This window comes from Falco rusticolus, chromosome 5 (genome assembly GCF_015220075.1).
Source record: "Falco rusticolus isolate bFalRus1 chromosome 5, bFalRus1.pri, whole genome shotgun sequence".
NCBI classification, from domain to species: Eukaryota; Metazoa; Chordata; class Aves; order Falconiformes; family Falconidae; genus Falco; species Falco rusticolus.
This window is the reverse complement of record NC_051191.1, coordinates 53,129,067-53,150,338: the sequence shown is the minus strand read 5'-3', so window position 1 is coordinate 53,150,338 and position 21,272 is coordinate 53,129,067. Positions and strand designations below refer to the sequence as shown.

Sequence of the window (21,272 nt, the reverse complement as noted above, 5' to 3'; positions counted from 1 at the left end):
TTTCATAAAGGCATGTACTGTTTTACTAGTGCCTCATTATCAGAAGAAAAATACTGTATTTGGTAAATTCTTCAGGGTATTCAAATGCCTCTGTTACTTCTGCATCTTGGTGAAATGAAAAGTATTATTTATTTTGTATGCTGCTTTTTTTTCCCACTGGACCTATTTATCCATTCCATATTTGCATGTACACAAGTATGGTGAAGGTATGACTTTGTCTTGTGACTGGTGAACTGCTGTAAATATGGTGATGTTTCAGGAGTGAAACTTTGTATTTGTGGCTTCTTGATAAAGCATTGACAAAGCCCTATTTGCAGTATGAAAAGTATGTATGTCTCTAACTTGTGTGCTCTGTCAAAGTCCATCTTCTAAGTGCGGCCTTTCTGGTGAAACAGTTATGCCAATACCTGTAAAGCTAAAACTCATTCCACATTAACGTCATCTTTTCATAATTTCAGAATATGTATGGAGCAGGTCATACACCGTGCTAATTATATACAGTAAAATAGTGATTGTGTGATCCTGTGCCAATTGCTGTTCATATTTGCAGCACCACAGAAAAAGTATTTTTGATTTTTTTTTTTATTATTTTTACTACTTACCATTGGACAATTTGTCACATCTGATTACTTCTGTTTACAATTCTCTTGACTAAGTCCCTTAGCTCAAGGCAATGTTTCGTTTTAAAAAAACAAACCAACCACAAACCAGACCACACTGGTAGCACACTAAAACAGAAAAGCGTCTTCAGCTTCTGTCCAGGCTTCATCTAGAGTAGCAGCACAAAGATTCCAGGAAACTAGTTGTAAGCAGCCAAGTGGGAATTTTTCCAGAACTGGGAGGAAATTTCTAGGTGAGAAAAAGCTGACATTATGTTCCATAGACCTGTGCTTGGGGATTTAGCTGCAGTGCCACTGTGTCCAGAGACTCCTAGTTCAGTGGGATGACTTCTGGGTGCTTTACAGGCTGTTTTGCAGTACAGGTAGATGTAGACATGACTCTCTCTGCTACCAGTGTGGTAACAGCTCTTTTCATGGCTTTTCATTTTGGCTGTCTTTTCATTCATATGCCTGTTTGTCCTATTTTTCTAAGTAGCAACTAGTATGGGCTGTGTTCATTCAAGAGATTGTGCCCAAAGCTTGTGAATTTATTTCTACAAGTGAATATGCTCACAGTATTATTATTATTTTTAACAAACACTTCTTTAAAGTCTTACTTGAAATTACTTCTGTTGCTGTGCTACCACTACTGTTGTGTTTTGAAGCCTTGAACTGTCAAGGAATTATGAGGTATTTTTATTCTGTGACATTTTAAATTATTCTTTCCATAGGGGAAGCCTGTGGGAACGCCAGATGCTGGTGCCTATTTCCGTGTGCTAGCAGAGCATGAGGTAGCTGCCTTCTTTACTTCACCAAGCGCAATTAGAGCAATCCGTCAGCAGGACCCTGAGGCAGCCTTGGGAAAGCAGTACTCTCTGAAAAGGTAAACTAAGGATACACTGGAAACAGTTTCTTACAGAAATGGGCTGGATGAACTAAGAATAGCAGAGTGTCTGGGACTTTGCCCACCTCTGTATAGCAGAATTTAAGTGTGTTCTTGACAATTTGGGTGTTTGTCTATTTGCTTGTAATTTTATATTGATATTTTGGAGGAGGTGAAAGCTGTTAAAAAGATTACAATTCTAAGGTTAAGAGCTCTTACTGAGTTAGGATTATTCGCTCAACCTCAGTTTTACTCCACTGTGCTTATACCCTGTAATACTGTCTTGGATTACATGATCCTGTACTGTCTTCCCACATGACCTCTCATTTCATTGAGTGCGCAGAATCTTTAGTGTTCATCATCAGCTAGTCAATGTTTTGTTTCTCTCCCCATAACTTAGTTACTGTTTATGGTTATGTGCTCCAAAGACTGAGCTATTTGCTATCTTGTACTGGTTTTAGGGTGTCCATCACTATACTATCTCAGCATGCTTCAAAATCATGACTGAGTTCATCCTCACAAATCCCCTGTGAGATGAGAGAGTGGTATTATCTGTATTTTGCAGATGGGAAGCTGAGTTACAGAGAGATTAAGGTCAAAGTCGTCTATTAGTTTTGAATATCCAGTCTGAGCTGCTGAACGACCACTGTTTCAGAGTTCTTACCATTACATGGTTCAAGTGTGTTATTAGCATTATATTAATAAAATGCCTCTCACGCTGACTTGCATCTGTGAGTGTTTAGTACTTCTACAGACCAAGTTTCTGTATCCTATGGCAGACATTCTGAAAATTAAAAATACATGGGTTTGGACTACATCTAGTCTTGAAGTTGAGTAATTTACTCAGCATCAAACAAGGACTCCGTCAGACTGTATAGGCGGTATTCAGTCATAAGAACATCTTTTATCACACTTGTCCAATGAGAAGGGGAAGATGCAAAGCCATGTAACTTCATCAGACCTCTATATTCTTAATTGCTCAGGGAAGTTTTATTTATTAGTAAGCTGAATTTATTCCTGAGGTATTCATTACAAGTTCGTCATTATTTTCTTCCATCTGTTTTGAGTGCTATCATCAATTCTTACCACTCCTAGAAATAGGAAACAAGCTCATTTGAGACCCTAATGCACCATTCTTCTATGTTGTTTATTGACAAGAAAGTGATTCAGATGCTAGAAAATTTAATTGCTGTTCCTCAGCATTTTTTGAGCAATGAGTAAAATGACTTTAATCTGCCTTTAGAGCATTCATTTAATGGAAAATCTGCTAACCTGCTCTGTAAGCTGTCACATTTTCTGGCCAAATGAGAATTCCAGATAAGTCTCCTTGCTATATCAGTTGCCCCAGATATAAAGAGGTATTTCATCATTCCTATTCAGTGCATAGTTAATGAGCTTCTCCATTTGTCTGCAGGTTTAGTTGTCTCATAATTCACTCAGCTTTGCGCCATGTCATTCACTGGTATGTGACTTCTCTTTAATAAACTGTCTAGCACAGCATTTAGTATATAGTAGGTGTAGTTGTTAAGAAATGGAGTCCAACAGGTGATTTAAATTTCCATTCTAGGAAAATCCTGGGGTTTGGGTGTTAGTTACTTGGATGGACTTTTCTATCCAAGGTCAAGTGAGTTCTGTCTGTTTCAGATTGAAGTCGGTCTTTTAGTTAATTTACTTAATCTGTGATGCTTTTTTCTCTGTTACATGGTGCAGAATCTTTGAAATGAGATGTCTTTCTGTTACTTGGGCCAGACGTATGCTTACTTACTCTAGACTCTAAACCACATGTCCAGGAATGCAGTCCTGAAAGTGGTACATTTCATTCCTGGAAAATTCTACTGAAAAACTGATAAAGGTTAATGTCACTTTTAAAAAATTCTGTTACAAAAGACAATTACTGATAAAGTACAGAGTTGGTAGGCAAAGCCATCTTCCAGTATACAAGAGTACTTGATTTACAGAAGTTGAATTATAAGCAGACTTATGTTCTTTTGAAATGACATAAGTTAAATAGACTTCTGTTAAGAGCTGATGTGGGTGGCATCACTGGCTTCTGCACAAAATTATTTGTGAGGTTTCCAAAGGTTCTATTGTGTATGCTTCAAATTCCTTGTTGGCTATTGGAGTCAAATAATGAGATTTGTTTCCCTTTGACACAAAACATCACCTGTGTCTTAAGTAAAACAGATGTTCCCTTTATAGTACTCTAGGAGAAAAACTCTTGCTAGAGGATCTAAAGACCCAGCTTTTAATAATACACGGTGCTGCTAAGCAGTCTGTCTGATCTTATTGCTGCCTGTTGTGCTTGAAAAACAACTAACATTCAAATTCTGCAACCCTCATGTACCCGAGCATATTCTGTTCAGATTTTGGTATCTGTTCACATCTTCATGAGGTAACTCCATAACACCAAGCCATTAGCTCTTCCCATATTTGGAATCACGCTTCATCTTTTAATTGACATAATTGTTATATGAACTGGTTAGGTCTGATTTCCAAGTGATTGGCAACTGACAGTTTTGCATGAAATGGGGCAACAACTCAGCAGATTGTGGCTTTTTTGGTTTTTGGTCAATTGTGTATATTCTGCCATTTTATGTCAAGAGAATCTATAGATTCTAGGTTGTTCATCTGATACCAGGTATTAATACACTTGCTTTAGAAAGAAATATGAGACTGCATAAAAACCTGTGCAGAAATAATACAATAAAGTAGATTAGAAACTCCCGTTTTCTGTCTCATAACACAGGAACAAGAGGATGTGAAATTAAAGTAGCAAATTTGCAAAATTGTTAGATCAAAATACTTTCTCATATAATTGATGTCTCACACGTGCTGCTAGAGGATATGTGATTAAGACGCAGAATGTAGGACAATTGAAGTACATTGTGCAGTCTTCCTGCTACCCCCTGCTCTGGCCATTCCTGTTGGAGGTCTGAGATGTGTTTGTGAAGAGCCTTTGTGGAGCTCCCTTTCACCCACACTGTGAGAAGATGAGCTGCAGTTGTGTTCTGCATCTCTCTTGACTGTCACCCACACCTCCTGTGCTCAGATTCTCATGACCAAGGTGAAATCTGTTCAAGGAGGAAAACACACACACAGGTCAATGGAGAAAAATCAGGAGACCTGAAAATATTACTTCTTTATTTTACATGTTTAAGTGTCTGCAGTCTCCAGGTGCATAAAGAATTAGTAAGTTTCCAGTTTGTGTTAACAAGTGCAAATGAACCTTCCTCAATGTCTTTTCAGGAAAAAAGCTTATTTAACGTGATGCAGATAGAGGTTTTCTTTGCCAGAGAAAGCTGGTGTATGTGTTCCAGAACAAAAAACACTTCTGTGATCTTTTAATTTGGAAAAGTGCAGCTCAGATTATTACCCATGTGAAAACTCCTGCTTTTGGGAAGTGGTTTGGAGATGCAGTTTCTTTTGTGCTTGGAGTGACACCAAAATGTACATGCTGTATTGAACAATTTGGATTGCATCAAGGCCATTAGGGACTTTGATCTGTCCCATGTGTCAGGTGACACTTCAAGTCCACTCTGCTGGACTCTTGAATAGCACCAAAAGCTTGATTGCACTGAATTTTATGTTAGGAATGTAGGTTTTCAGAACAACAGCTTAGCACATACTTATTTAAGAGAGGTTTTAAGATCTTTCTTCCCCATTAACTGCATTGCAGAGATAGATGATTGCAGTAATAGCTGCACTGACATGCTTTGAAGTTTTAAGTGGATGGTTAAAAAGTTGTTCATAGTGGGACATTTCATAACCATTGCCACCTCTTTCTTGCCATGCTGTTTGATAGGAGAAAATAAGTCCATAGTTCTTAGGCTTTGTTAGACTTGCGACACTGATATTCTTTTTGATGGTTTTGTGCTATAAATTTGCCAAAGAGCTAATCCCTGTCCTTCTTGCAACATAAGGTTGCTCTTGAGCCTGCAGATTATGCAATATGATTACTAAAGCTGGCAATTCAGGAGAGAGGGATTCTGCTTTTGGCTCAGGTGGTGACATGTCTTAACTTTTCATCATGTTTTAACTTGGGCCGGTAATTAAGCACCACACAGCTGCTCACTCACTGCCCCCTCACCCAGAGGGGTGGGGAGGAGAATTGGAAAAGAATGTAAAATTTGAGGGTTGAAATAAGAACAGTTTAATAATTGAAATAAAATAAAAATGAAAGAACAACAGTAATAACAATAACAGTTATAATGAAAAGGAGGGAGAAGGGGTAGGAATGAAATCCAAAGGGAAGGGAGGAAAGAAAAGTGATGCACAACACAGCTGCTCACCACCCTCTGACCGATGCCCAGCCAGTCCCCAAGCAGTGATCCACAAGCAATGATCCACAGGCTCCGGATATCACACTTATATACTCTGCGTAACATCCCATGGTGTGGAATATCCCTTTGGCCAGTTTGGGTCACCTGTCCTGGCTGTGCCCCCTCCCAGTTCCCCGTGCCCCTCCAGCCCTCTCGCTGGCAGGGACCAAGAAACTGAAAAGTCCTTGACTCAGTGTAAACATCAACCAGCAGCAACCAAAGCCATCAGTGTGCCATCAACGTTGTTCTCACACCAAATCCCAAACACAGCTGGGCACCAGCTACTAGGAAGAAAATTAACTCTATCCCAGCCAAGACCAGGACACTTTTTCAAGTCTTTTATGTTCTTGGTGTTTTAATAGCCCTATTTTTAAAACAAGGATGCTTAACACTATTTTTCTGCAGTTGATACAATGAATTAATAAATTGAATTGTTACATCATAGCTGAAATGTTGTGTTTAACATCCCTAACTGCAGAACATTCCATGTAATGTAAATTGCTCAGTCCTTAACAGGAGCGCCCTGCATGTGAATGTGAGTCTTAAAAAACTTTTAAAAAAAAAAAAATACTTGTGGGTTTTACTTACACAGTATTTCATTCTCTTCTATCATAAACTTTTATCTGTTTTATCTTCCAGTTAGCTATCAACTATAATTACCAGCAATAGCTTGTGCTTTACAATAAAAAACATTCAGGTGCAAGATAGTGATTGGGGTCACACTCATAATTATTATCTGCTAACGTGGGACGTGTTCAGAAAGCAGTTTACCAAAATGATGTTGTTTATTTGAGTGCAGAAAACTATGCTTATTTGATGTGAAAGGTGCTTATACATTTGAATCCCTGCCTTCTATTCCAAGAAAGAAGACACTCCAAGTCATCTTGGGGTGTCAGAAAGGAGGATTGGCTGTAACGCTGTCCTGAAATTGAGGAAGTTGAATTCTTTCTTCTGCATGTTCAGGTTCAACATGGTAACATTTTTCAAGATCTTCTGACTTTCATAAGTTTGTAACTAGTTGTGCAGTGAATTGATGTTCATATATCAGAGTTGTTATTATGGCTACCACTACGATTGTTACTTCTGCTTAGTTAACAGGTAAGACTGTTCTCAGGTTGTAATATTTAGCTGGTGCAGGGGTCGCTACCTTGGTAATTAGGATTCCCAGTCATGATTTAATCCTGGCTGGCAACCAAGCACCATGCAGCCACTCGCTCACTGCCTCAGCACGCAGAAGGATGGGGAGGAGAATTAGAAAGGAATGTAAAACTCAAGGGTTGAAATAAGAACAATTCAATAGGTAAAGCAAAAGCCATGCGCACAAGCAATCTTTTGCTTGTGGAAGTTTATTTTCCTTTATTCTAATTCTGGATTTGTAAATGGATCTAAGAGATGTAAACTTACCAAATTTTTTATGTCTAGGCCAAGCATCGCTGTGAAAAAAACTCTGTTCAATTTTAGGGCACGTGGTTTATTGCACTTTGTGATGCTTCATCCCATGTTTTACTTATATTGTCTTCAGATGTAGCTTTACTCTGCACATTTTCTTGTCTTGCATCTACACAGCAAGCAGGTCACTGGTCCTTACACTGAGAGAGGCTGCCTTTTATGCCGATGCGATATACCTATCCTCTGGAGAGGAACAGGGGGTGAATATTCAAAGTATGTTTTTTGGTTTGGGCAGCCTTGTTGTGGGATGTCTATGGTCTCTAGATAAGAGGTCAATATCTAGGTTCCCTCTTAGACGTATTCCCAGTTCTGTGGTCAGACAGGCTGGTCTGTACATTTCTCTTTCTCATTTCTGACACCCTTGAGTTACTTGCTCTGATTTTTCTCATAATTTCCTAAATTGCTTTCTGAATTTTATCTACATGGAAAGATGAATCTCATAGTTTTCTTTCTAAATTACAGGCCTCTGAAGTGAAGTCTGTTTCATGCCCACCATGTCTAAGAATTAATTTCTTTTTTGGTGGCCACAAGTCTACAAGTTTTACAAAATCATTGCAGTTTGTGTCCATTGCTGAAGGACAAGAATCAAGCCCTTTGTTCGGCAGTTGTCTTCATTCACAGTGGACTGTGTGAAGACTTGGAAGTGAAATAAGCTGTCACTGACATTGATCTGGCTGTGGTAAAGTGTGCTGCAATCCTAACAAGGGGACATTTTTGAGAAGTATGTTTAATCCTAGGGTCTAATGTTGGGCCATGTGAAGCTCCATTCATATCTTAATTAGATATTCTTTCATCTCAGAAGCCTTGAGGATTAATGCTGTACTTGATAGAGTGTCTCTGCAGTTTCTTTTGGCGTGACAGGCTGTGGAATGTTCAGTCACTTGTAGCGCGAGTATACCTGTACATTTTCACTCTAAGAAAGGATGAGGTTATTTGCTAGTAAACAGAATTCTTCTGATGTGGAGTCTGAATCTGTGTTTGCCTCTTTCCTCTCTTCCCTCAACTCTTTGAAGTTTTAAATTGCATTTCTGTGTAAAATGAAAGTGCTTTGTTGGTGGTATGCTGAGCAGGGGGAATTTGGGAGAGCGGAGGCATCAGCCCACCCTGTGTGGATACTACAGAAGGGAAGCAAGTTCTTTGGTCTGTAGTGACAGGGCATGTATATGGCAGTTCTGCATTCAGAATTCACATCATGCCTCGTGGCAGGATCGCACCTGGTAGTTACAAACAGGTATTGACATGGCTGAAGTGTTTCAGATTGCCACACCAGCCTTCCAGGGAAGGAAGTGCGGTTTTCTATTGTGATTTATCTGTAAAATGAAGTCAGAAATGTTATATCTTAACTTTCCCTCCGGTTTAGATTTTATTTCCCAAATAGATGATTTCTATTCAAAGCCTTGCTTAAATAGGAACATGTTTAAGTGTGCAGCAAAATAAGAATGTCCAAAACTTTCAGACATTCCTGATTTTGTTTTTTTTTTCTGAGGTGCAGGAACATCTCTTCCAAGTTATATTGCAATAACTTAATAGCTGTGTCTATTGCTATTTTTTTAAACAGTAGCTGAACAAAGTCTCTATACTGTGGCTTAGGCATGTGTTTGTTAGTGTTACTCTAGGGCCTTAAATTTTGTTTCATTTTGGTTTTCATTTTGGTTTTGTTATGTAAAAAAGAAACTTTACCCTTTTGAGTTTCTTAAAGGTGAATTGCTCCGTAAGGTTGCCTGTCTTTGTGAACTATAGATGAAGCCTAGAGAGCTAGTTCAGCATAGACATATTTTTTGGATAAGAGCCAAGTAAGATAAGTACCATGCATTGCTTTCAATAGAAATCATGCTGTCACAACAAAGACTGTAAAGCTAGGCATGTACTAATGACAAAGTATTGAATGTAAATCAGCAGTTCATCTGAGTATAGTTGGCTGTTCATTTTCATCTGTATGTCATGAACCTGAATGTTTCTGTTCCGTGTTTCTACCTGAAGAGGATTGCTTATTTTTTAATTGAAGGTGTAGGGGCAAGGTTGTAAATAATTCTTCTCTTTAGTACTCCTTATTAGGTGATGGTGACTGGCCAGTGTCGAGTATCTGTGACTATAGAATGGAACATAATGTTTCAGTTGGAAGGGCCCTACAATAGTCAGCTAGTCCAACTACCTGACCAGTTCAGGGCTGACCAAAAAGGTGTGTTAAGGGCATTGTCCAAATGCCTTGTCAGTGTTTAAGGGGCATCGACCACCTCTCTAGCAAGCCTATTCCAGTGTTTGACCATCTTCACACGCGCGCACACACACACGCACATGCGTACACCCACACCCACCCACCCCGGGAAGCTGTAGAGAGCAATGAGGTCACCCCTTGGCCTAATTTTCTCTAAACTAGACAAAGCCAAAGTCCTCAGCTGCTCCACACAGGAGATGCCTTCCAGCCCTTCACCAGCTTTGTTGCCCTCCTCTGGATGCATTCAAGCACCTTCACATCCTTCTTAAATTGTGGGGCCCACAACTGCACACAGCAGTCAAGGTGAGGCCACACCATTTGCAGTTTAACACGGTTTTAAATTGCCTTTTAGGAAGTAATTGCAAAAAATCTGCCATGACGTGAATAAAGTTATAGTGCAAATGTTAGATCAAAACCTTAGCAGCATGCAGTAATGTATGGTAATGTCTAGATTCTGAGTACTGATCGTTTGATTGAAGAAAGCTACCATTCACATAGAAGACCTTATCCTTCTAAACAGGGTGTGAAGTGAATTTGTAATGCTTAATGAAGGATGATAAAATGTGACTAAGCATCCAGTAAAAGATTATGAAGTTAAAGTCTTTGTGTGGGTTGAATACTCAGGTATATAGCCCTGCCTAATTTAACGGTACAAGCATGCAGATCACATCTTTCAGGACTGCTGAGCGTTGCATCTCTTTTCTGCCAAAGCTGGCTGTGGAATGTCCAGCCAAGTGAGCTGAAGAAATAGTGCTGCAATCAGGGGCCCAAGGCTGCTGAATGTTGTTCTGACTGGCATTGTCTAGAATGATTACTTTACTCTTTCTATTTATGTACATACAATTTGCCTCTCCACAGGAAAATGGCTTTATGTCCCATTGTCTCCAAAAACTCATTTCCAAATGCCTATAAAAAGGTGGTTCAACAGTTCAAAAAATACTAAAATCTGTTTAAATGAAACATTATTAACTTCAAACTAAGAGTTATGCTACGGGTATTTCCTTTTAGTTCTGTTTATTTTTTTATTAATTGTTCTGATGTCTCTTTCTGACCCTTTTTTGGTATTTAATTCTTATTTTTCCTTAACGGATATCTACCTAGTTCCTGTTTACAGAGCATTTAATTATTTTTCACTTCCATCGACAGCTGCTTGCCTTTGGTCTTCCACTGTTATTGCATTCAGAAAGGAAAGCTTCTTTTACATGATGTATTAAGTAGCATAAAGTAATATTGCTAAGATTCTAATTGTTACTTAGTAGGAAGGATCATACAAAGAGTAAAAATCTTTCTTCCCTTCTTATCTGGGGTACTGACAGGACATATTTATTGAATTTGTTACCTTGTTTCCCTTTCCCCATCAGATCAAGATATATACATTTTTATTTTTATTTAAAGGTTCAGAACATTATTTGTAGCTGGCGAGCACTGTGATGTGGACACACTAGAATGGTCAAAAAAGGTCTTCAAAGTGCCTGTCTTGGACCACTGGTGGCAAACTGGTGAGTGTTTTAAAATACAGTGAAGGGGATATTTTCAGTCTTGTTTCCCAAGTCTGCAGGTAGAACTGGTTTTTCTTTCCATGAACAGTTAAACAGGCAGGACCAAGTGTGAAAATAAAAATTCAGACAGGAAGAATGTTTTTAGAAGTGGTCTGAAAAGTGACTTCAGGACATATTTAAAACACAACATTTTTAAAAGCTGTGTAGCAAAAAAAGATATTTTCTGATGACTGTTTTTTTTAAAAAAAAGTTTGCATCATTATTTTTTCCAGGTGTGTTTTTATATTGTCTGCATATGTGACTATTTTGTAACATAAAATCTGGTATTTAGGGAAGCTTTCAGGTTTAAGTTTTTTGCATGTATATTTTTGTGTAATTAAAAACAATCAATCTGAAGCATAGTCTCTTTGATCTTTAATATTGTTCTGTATGGATCTCATTCAACTTCTATTGATTATTTTTGAATGTCTCCCATTTATTTCACTGGGGAGGATATTAGATACTTGGACTGCAACAAGGGAATCAGAGTACCAATGTCTGTGTAACTGGAAAAATCCCAGTTGAATTCTGGATTGAAGTTTGATCAAATGTATCTCCTTATAACTATGGATTAATATATTTTTAATTTTCACTATTACAAGATGAGATTTTGATGTTGTTTCTTAACACACATTATTGTTATTTAAACTAAGGAAGTGTATTACAAAAGCTCCCTCCTCCCTTCCGTCCTTCACTCCCTTCCAAGAAAACCTATTCTGTTTCCCATGCATTGTTGTTTTGAGATACAGATTTTCTCTGGTCTCTCTCTCTCTATGGAGGAAACCATTTTGATTCCCCTCTGATGGGTCAGATAACAGATATATAAGATTAGAATAAAAAGTGGAAAACTCTTCAGTTCATCTATAATACACGTTATGTAATAAAATTAGCTGAAGAGGTTCAAAATACATCATTTGTATTAAGAACACTCCACAGTCTAAGGCAAGTACTGAGAAAGTACTGGAAAATAGTAGTGTCATTTTGTATTTAATCTTGACTTAATCTGCTAATTAATTGATAAAGAAGAGAGATGAGACCTATATTTTGCTCACTTCTCTATGGTCCTCATGTGTGTAGACAAGAACAGGCCTTACTGATGCAGACTGAGCAATTAATTGAAAAAGGTTAAAAGATCAAATACTGTCTTTGGCTACCTACTGAACTGAACGGAGAGTAAGCAACTGTGTAATTTTGCATGTGGTTTTTATCTATGTCTGTGTACATAGATATGTAATTGCCTATAGCTCTGACATTTAACACAAAGGTGTAGTGTTACTGCATTGATTCAGATGTATCTCAGGTATCAGTGAGAGATCTTAAGTATGTGGCTGCAGTTGTGTCATAATGTGTAGAGGTAAGACTGTGTTTGAGAGACTTTTCAAAGACAACCGTGAGCTCAGCTCAGAGTACAGTAAGGTTCTTGATTTTTATATTCGTGCCATGCTGTTAAATTAAATTGTAGCAGGACTTAATGAGCTAAGGCCATTTCAAATACGGTGTTTGAGAGCATTTAATAATTTGATTAGAATAAAGACCTATTTTTATTTCCAAGTGTTTTCTGTAGAAATGTGTGCTGTTGAATGTAAGCAAGGTATTCAGTCTGAAAGGAAAAAATGTACGAAGTCAGAGTTCCTATCAGAGAACTGAATTTCCAGAGAGAAAGAAAAAAAGAAGAATCACAGAATCGGTGAGGTTGATGAAGACCTCCAGGGGTCATCTAGTTGAACCCTTCTGCTCAAGCAGGGTCAAAGAGAGTTGCTCAGGATCATAGAATAGTCAGGGTTTGGAGTGACCTTTGGAGACATCATCTGGTCCAGCCCCTTGCTGAAACAAGTTCACTTACAGCAGTTTGCACAAAATCATGTCCAGGCTGGTTTTGAATGTCTCCCAGAGGAGACTCCACAGCCTCTCTGGGCAGCCTGTTCCAGTGTTCTGTCACCCTCAAGGTAAAAATACTTTTCCTCGTATTCAGGTGGAACTGCCCGTGTTGTGGTTTGTGCCCGTTGGCCCTTGTCCTGTCGCTGGGCACCGCTGAACGGAGCCTGGCCCCATCCTCCTGACACTCGCCCTTAAGGTATCTGTAGGCATTGGCAAGGTCCCCTCTCAGTCTTCTCTTCTCCAGGCTAAACAGCCCCAGCTCTCTGGGCCTTTCCTCAAAAAGGAGGTTCTCCAGTCCCCTCATCATCTCCATAGCACTCCATTAGACCCTCCCCAGTAGTTCCCTGTTTCAAACTGGGGAGCCCAGAACTGGACTCAGCACTCCAGGTGCAGCCTCACCAGGGCAGAGCAGAGGGGCAGGATCACCTGCCTCGAGCTGCTGGCCACGCTTCTCCTAATGCACCCCAGGATCCCACTGGCCTCCTTGGCCACCAGGGCACACTGCTGGCTCATGGTCAGCTTGGTGTCCACCAGAACTCCCAGGTCCTTCTTTGCAGAGCTGCCTTCTAGCTGGTCAACCCCCAGCCTGTACTGGTGCGTGGGGTTATTCCTCCCCAGGCCTCAACAGGGCCTTACACTTCTGTTGAACTTCATTAGGTTCCTCCACATCCCACTCTCCAGCCTGCCTGGGTCTCGCTGAACAGCAGCACAGCTATCCAGTTTTGAATATCTCAATGGATGGGGATTCTGCAACTTCTCTGGGCAGCCTGTGCCAGTGTTTGACCGCCCACAGTAAAAATGTTTTTTCTTGTGCTCAGCTGGAATATCCTGTGTTTTGGTTTGTGCCTATTGTTTCTTGTCCTGTCAGTGGGCATCACTGAGAAGTCTGTCTGCCTCTTCTTCATTTCCTCCCATCTGGTATTTATACACATTGATAACATCTCCCCTGAGCCATCTCCAGACTGAAGAGTCCTAGCTCTCTCAGCCTCTTGCGATATTTTCCTGGCTGTTCACTGGATTTTCTCCAGTAGCTCAGTCTCTTGCACTGGGGAACCCAGAACTGGTCCCTTCAGATGTAATCCCAGCAGTGCTGAGCAGACAGGAAGAATCATCTCCCTCAGCCTGTTGACAACATTCTTCCTTTTGCAGCCCAGGATGCTGTTGGCTGCCTTTGCTGTGAGGATGCATTGCTACCTTATGGTCATCATGCTGTCCACCAGGATCCTAAAGTCCATCTCTGCAGATTCTTCTCTTTCCAGCTGGCTGGTCCCCAGCGTGCATGGTGCCTGGGATATTCCTTCTCAGATACTGGATTTTGCACTTCCTTTTATTAACTTCCTGAGGTTCCTGTTGAATTGAGTCATGGGGTTCAGAAAGGACCCCAGAAAGGATCCTCAGAGGGGCGTTTAGGTGTGGCTAGATCTAGACTTAGTCTCAGACTTGGTCAGCAGTTTATATCTAAAGCATTATATGCGCACTATCAATCCTTTATACCACTTAGCTAAGATTTCAAAGTTTAGCGTGCTATAATCACTTACCAATGATCTCTGAAACGTGAGGAGTAACCCTGAGAGGCATCCCTGCTCTAGAGGAGATCCCGTCATGCAGGCTGCTGCTGTGCAGGAGACCTCAGTGGGCTCTGGGCTGCCCACTCTGTATGGCGTAAGGTAATTACCTCTGAGTCATATTTGCATCCTGACTGCAGAAGTTAAGTTTCTTTCAAGCTTGGCTTGAGTCAGACCTTGACCAGCACTATTAGGTGGGCACATTATTCAAATTAGCCCTTGACTTTGTGTCATTGTCTGTCTCCCCTGAATCCACTTTGAGTCAGATACAGCCATCACGACCAGATCCATCCATTCCAGACGTATCCATTACGACCACTACTGATGGTTATCCCTTGAGCATTGCCATGGAAACAAAGGTCAGGATGTAGGGGTGGGATGGGAGCACACCACCACAACATGCTCAAGTGCTCAGGGGGAAGAGGTGAGTCCTCCTTCCTCCAAGGCTTAGCTTGTCCTGGAGCACAGCAGCCAGGGCAGCACGTGAAAGCAGCATTCCCTTCTGCTGTTCAGTCACCCTTGTTTTTTAGCAGAATACAAAATGTATCCCATTAACTATGAAAAAACAAGCAGTTGTGTCACGTCAGTAAAGTATTGTTGAAAGCGGATTTCTGTGCTGGAAAAGCCTTTTCAATCCAGTAGTGCTGGATTTCAGTGCACTAGGTTAAACCTGTGCATGCTGAATGTGAAGTATTTTACAGAGTAGATAACTGGCTGTTTCACTTCATATTAGAAATATGCAAGCTTAGTGACCTATGACAGAATAGAGGACCCAAAAGTTCAGAAATAACGATTCTCTGAACTATCTCTAAAATAAAAAATGACAACTAAAATCACAGAATAAAACCCCTTAATAATTTCTAGCAGGAAGAGGTTGAGACAATTAGCTATCTTAGGTAGAACTAGTAAGTTTTTAAAATAGAATTTTTAATAAAAAATAAATTAAAAATAGAAAAACTATTGAATTTTATGAATTACCTATTTTGTAATGAAATTGCAGCTGAAGCTATAAATTGCTGTTTTGTTATGCCCAAGACTGAAAGCTTCTGGCTTCTAGATAAGAAAACACTTTAGACCTTTGATAATCTGGCAAATTGTTACTTATTCCCCAATTTGATTTTTGTCTGCATTCTTCCAAAACAAGAGCACTGCAAATGTGAGAAATGTTGGCAGCTTAATTTTACCTGAATACTGTAGATCTTAGTTATGCAGTTATGTCTTAGTCATTGGCTCTTTCAGCTGAGGCTAAAGCAGAAGATGGAGGAGGAGGGCAACCCAGTATCTGGGTAATTAGTGTTTCTTTTATGATAGGGTAGTTTCTACTCCCTTGTTTATGACTGAGAAAAGCAGAGAAAAGATCAGCATTGTTAGGGAAAAGATCAGCTTTGTAGAGATGAGAAACGACTGAGTCATTATTTGGCAATGGAAATGGGTATGAGTGAAGGGAAACAAAAGGCTGACAAACAAAAGTATTATGAAATAAAAAGGGACTGTAAACCACTTGCTTCTTCAGGTTTATTAAGTTACCTTCAAAGCTCTTGGCCCCTTTACCATATATTGAAACTAGAAATAAAGGTGTATGGACAAAGAAATGTAGATAGAGTTTTCTTTCATTTTGTCTTTGGAAGATTTATGGAGTATATGAAATCACTGTGTGCTGAAACAGTAATTTGAAACAGAAGAAAGCTTTCATTAAGGGGACTTCAAAGCAGCTACACCTGGAGAGCCTGACTGGTTAAAACTTGGATTTGTGTCAATACGCCTTCATCAATAACACTCATTTTAAATGTTAATATTTGTGCTACGAGTATAGCAAGCACATCTTACAAGCTGTGAAATGTATGTCACAGGATCAATGAGCAGCAAGTAGGATTTGAGGCAGTAAGAACTGATAAGAACTTGCTGTTTTCTTTGGAGACATGGGAAAGGATGAAAGGATGTTACGTTCGGATCCTCATCTGTACATGGAGAGAGGGTAGTTTTGTTTTGGAATTTTGCAGGTGTTTAGTTTTTGCTTATTTATATGAAATGCTACTTAGCATTTAAATAGCAATTTTAATCTTCAAGGTAGTTGTAGAAACATAAGCAATTAATTCTTTTGACACCTCTGTGAAGCAAAGTTATTCCAGTGTTGCGGACATTAAATTGTGAAAGACAAATATCTTGCCTCAAGTTATCCAGGAAGCCATTGCAAATTCAGTTTTAGAAAACAGAGCTTTTCTTGCTCAGAGATAAATTTTCTTCTCATATTTACATATATTTTGTGATATTTTGTCTGGAAGGTAACAGGAATACTCATTTTGGACCTTGTTCTGTCTCTGTGTGTAGTTATGTTTTAAGGAAATGGTACAGTTACAGTATTCCAGGTAAGTACATTATAGGGCACCTTACCAAATCTTTTTGAAACAGCCTAAATAGTGTTTGGGTTGTACCTGCTGTGTCCCATCCTTGGGAGGGGCCGCAACACACACCAAAATGTGAGTTTGGTTTACCTTTTTGAAGCTAGCCTTGAATTCTAGAAGAAAAAAGTGGTAACGGCCATGAGGTGATGAGCTGTGGAAGCATGGAGGCTCTGGAAGCTGGTGTTGAACAACCTTAACTGCCTTTATGTTAGCTATTAAGTAAGTTGTAGTAAAAAGAAATAAAATGAAACTACCACATTGTTTTTGACATTTAAAAAAATGGTAAGAAGTCAGATTTCTGTTTCTTCATATTAAGTATAGGATGTAAAGAGTTTTTTTCACTTGCTATTTTTAAATAAAAATATTTTGAGACTCTGTCTTTGAGGATGTACAGAATATTCAGATGAAACAGAACTGGACTGAAAATTCAGTGATAAAATTTGACATGCATAAAATCTCAGTCAAAAGACATGTTTCCATACAACTTTTTTTGATCATGCACTAGGGGAATCAAGGTATCAAGGTCACAGAGCTTGCAGGCGTAGGAGGTTCATATTGGAGATATCTGCTATGTCCTGAATGTCGGCTCCAAAACCAAGGTAACCCAGACTCACGTTTCTTTATGTATTGAGGAAGATTGTGCGCATTTGCTGTTGGAAATAAGCTGCCTTATCCAGTGTCTGCAACAGGCATTAGGACAAAAATCACGTAGCGCTTGCTACATTATAGCTGCTGAAACAGAAAGTTATAGCATGCACACATGGTAATGACATCTTGGATACTCTGAGACGTAGTGTGATACAATTTACTGGTAGGAATTCCCCAAGTTCAGTAGTTCAATTAATTAATATACTTTATCACTTTTTAAATTGTTCTTGTTCCTTCTGTGTGTCTTACCTCTAAAACATTCAAATGCTATGTTGGTAATATTTTTGCTAGGACATACTGTAATTCCACATAGGGCTAATGGTTATACAGATCTTTTGTTAGGACTGTACGAACAAAACAACTGTGTCATTGAATTCAGTGTAAAACATGAATCATAGTTGAGTGTACTCGGTATGTTTCAATGAACTACTTCCTACCACAGTCATGTACGGGGAAGAGTGTATTAATGTGGTCCCAGGCAGCATGTTGTGGTCCCCAGTCTTCAGCTTCCATTGTGTTGTCTTGGCAACGTTGTGCAGAATCTTCTTCTCATGAGTATCCAGAAAGATGGATTTTGCAACTGAATTCTGTGAGCTAATTTTTCCAGATTTCCACTACAGAACTGTTCTTTAGGTGAATTACCTTGTCAATCTAGATCTCTATCTCCCCACACTTGACAACTGGATTCCAGATTTTGTTGTTCAGTCATCTTCTGCTTTACCCCATTCCAAACTGTGCAGATCCGTCCAGTGCATTCCTTAATATGATGCATTCCAGTCCAGTGCATTTCTTTAATACGGTAAAATTTTCAGAGGCAGCAGAAAAAGTAAACTACACAGAGGGTGGCTGTTTAATTTGCAGCAAAAAAAGTCTATTCTTAAACTATTTTTTTTTTTTGAGTGCCAGAAACTCAGCTATGGAGCTATGAAGCCCAAGAATCTGGAGCTGAAATGAAAGAGATGAAACAAATTTCTTCCAAAGTCCAGGCTATTGGTTTAGGTTATCAGGTGGTGCCTCAGTGTAGATGCAGTTCATGCTTTTTAAAGATATGTTGATCCTGTCAAGACTAAGATCATGTTTTTTTAGTGGAAGCTGATATCCCACAGAAAAGTTCTGCAGAAGTGGGAATTACTCTGCAGCACCATCAACGGCTCTGCTGCTCTAAATGAAAGAGTCCTCTGAGCATAATTTTCTGAATAACTGAACCTATATCAGGTATTCATGTAGAGAACGAGGAGGGAAGTGGTCATTTATCATGTCTCTGCAGGGGGGCTTGCATTCTGTCCTTTAAAGGTGTGAACATAAAGATTGTTTCAGCCATTGTTTGTTGTTTAGTAACCAGACCTGTGCAGATATGGACAGCGTGTCATTAGTTACAGTAGCTCATCATTCCTTCAGTGTCACATTAGGACACCCAGTTCAAATGCGTTTTTGTTTGTCCTTATTGGAGGAGAGAGAAGAGGAAAATTTTTTCAGGGGCCATGCACAGAGACTGACCTTTCAGTAGTGTTTGGCTGTCTCATTCTGTACAGTGGCCTTTGCCATTAGCTTCAGAGAAAGGAAAAAGAACAGAATTTGTATGTATCTCTTTCTTTGTCTGGTCAACCATTTTCAAAATCAGGGAGCTCTTTCCTAACATATCCTGATGATTGGCTTCTCTCTTGAGGTTGGAACACTGATAGTTCTTGAAATTTTTATCTTATTTTAACATATTCTATAACACATAATAATATCTTACTATCTTAATTTAACATAACTTAAAGGAGTGATATGGATTTAAATGAGGATTTGGCACTCTTGTTTTCTAATGAGGCGGGTAATTTGGGCTAAATCGCTTTGGGATATCCAGCAAGTCCCTTAGACCTGTGACAAGCAGTTGTACCTCTCTGTTCCAGTATTCCAGTAACATTAGCACTCGGATGTGGGGGCAGGGTGGGGAATCCTGCCCCTCCTCAGTGTGGAACATTGGAGCCCTCAGTCTGTGTGTACATCCCAGAAGTGTGCTGTGATTGCAGAGACAAAATTTCCTCAGCCTCACTCTCCTCACCCCACCTTTTTTTTTGTTAAAGGTGTTTAATTGTGATGTAAACTACTTGGACCTTTGTATGGACAGTCCCATGGAATGTTAGAATTACAGAAGTTTCTTAAGTGAACCTTTATTTGAAAAAATAATTGCTTATTTGTGAAAACCTTACCTTGGAGCACCCTGCTTCCAGGCAGGTAGACTAGAAGACAGTTAAATGTTGAGGACTGACGGTGCTTAGAACTGGGCATTTTATTGGTGTAGTCCTTGTTAATCTGATGGTAAAATATTGAACCTCTGCTCATGCCAGCGCAGTTCAGCATCTCCATCGTATGTGATTCATGACATGCCTTAGTAGAATAGGTGACGTTGTTTCCCTGGTTATGTTGCCTCTGTAGCGTTTCAGTTTTACAGTCATTTATACTCATCTTCCAGTCTTGAATTTTCATGAGTTTTCTCTGCAGAATCCATGTGAAGAGAATTCTCCTTCAGAAATTTAGGCTGTATCTGTTTAGCTGAGAAATATTTTTTACATAAATGTCTTGTTTATTACTATGTACTGCTTATGTGTGTGTTGGACATGAAAGAATGTATGTCTGGATTATATACATATTCTTTAAGCTGTTTTTACTTTGAATGAATCATTACAGCTGCATAGGTTTATTGTGGTCTTCAGTGCTGTTCACTCTCTCCCCCATTTCAAGAAGTGTGTTTTGTCCTCCAAAATAATCTCAATTTTGAGGGTTATTTCAGATGTGTATTTTGTATTCCTTTCAGTTCTATGCATTTTGGGAAATGCGCCGTGTCACAAAGATGATACTGGGCCAGAGATGGAGGAGTGTTGTGGCTTGAAAAAAAGATGGATCCCTTTTACTTGTGGAATTGGTTACGATTTGGACATGGTTAGGTCAGTAAGCACACTAGGTCCTTCTAGTAGAAAAAAAGCATGCACCCACCTCTGTTCTTTAAATTGCTGGGAAGGTTCTCTTTCCCTTCTGGCCAGTACTCTGGGTTTTTTTGGTTTTTTTTCTCTTCCCACCGGTCAACATCTCCTCCGTGTTGATACAAATTCTGTATCAGCTGTGCCATTGCCACTCTGTCTCCTTTGTGCTGACATTTTCTAAGTTAAAGTTGATAGAAACTATGTATTAAGCTTTTCTGTTCCCATTTGACTTCAGTTTCTCAGTGCTTATTAATCTTAATCTTTTCTGATTGTCTTTCCATATGCAGCCAGGGACATGCATTAATATGAATGAAGTATTTTAAATGTTTTCCTCCTCTTTAAAATTTCATTGATGTAGTTTAGATGATTGAAAATAAAATAACTGTAAAGCAGTCTTAAGTTAAAGAATTGAGCCATGAACAATGTTTAGTGTGCACTGAATAGAAAAATGGAGAAGAGGGGACAGCTTTAGGAATGGGTATGTTAAATAATAGTGCAGTCTGATCTGCCTGAAGGAGACAAACTTTGACAGCACCTCCAGTTTGTAAGTGTGTGAAGATGTTACCAGCTGCTGATCTCATTCTTGTCATATGTCAAGTGCTTTTTTCATTGCTCAGAGAATAAAGTCCTTATTAATGTAAAGTAGATGATTTTCCTGATGATTTAAAACAGGAAAGCTACTAGTAAGCTGCATTGAAGGAATGATCATTTGCAGGATTTAAGGCTGCCCAGTGAAGGCAGAAAGAGAGAGAACACGAGTTTCTAACATGCTAGACCCTGATACAAAAAAAAAAAAAAAATTGGAATTGC

The 21,272-nt window shown here is 39.3% G+C and overlaps 1 protein-coding gene across 5 annotated transcripts in view; it reads left to right on the top strand.

The window, feature by feature from the left end:
- The window catches only part of ACSS3 (acyl-CoA synthetase short chain family member 3), a 99,051-nt gene that overhangs the window by 41,843 nt on the left and 35,936 nt on the right, over positions 1-21,272 (top strand). For all 5 annotated transcript variants that reach the window (XM_037388686.1, XM_037388687.1, XM_037388688.1 and 2 more), the window contains 2 exons: positions 1,331-1,482; positions 10,861-10,964. In XM_037388686.1, the coding sequence (XP_037244583.1) occupies positions 1,331-1,482; positions 10,861-10,964 (256 nt within the window). The remainder of the gene's footprint in view (positions 1-1,330; positions 1,483-10,860; positions 10,965-21,272) is intronic.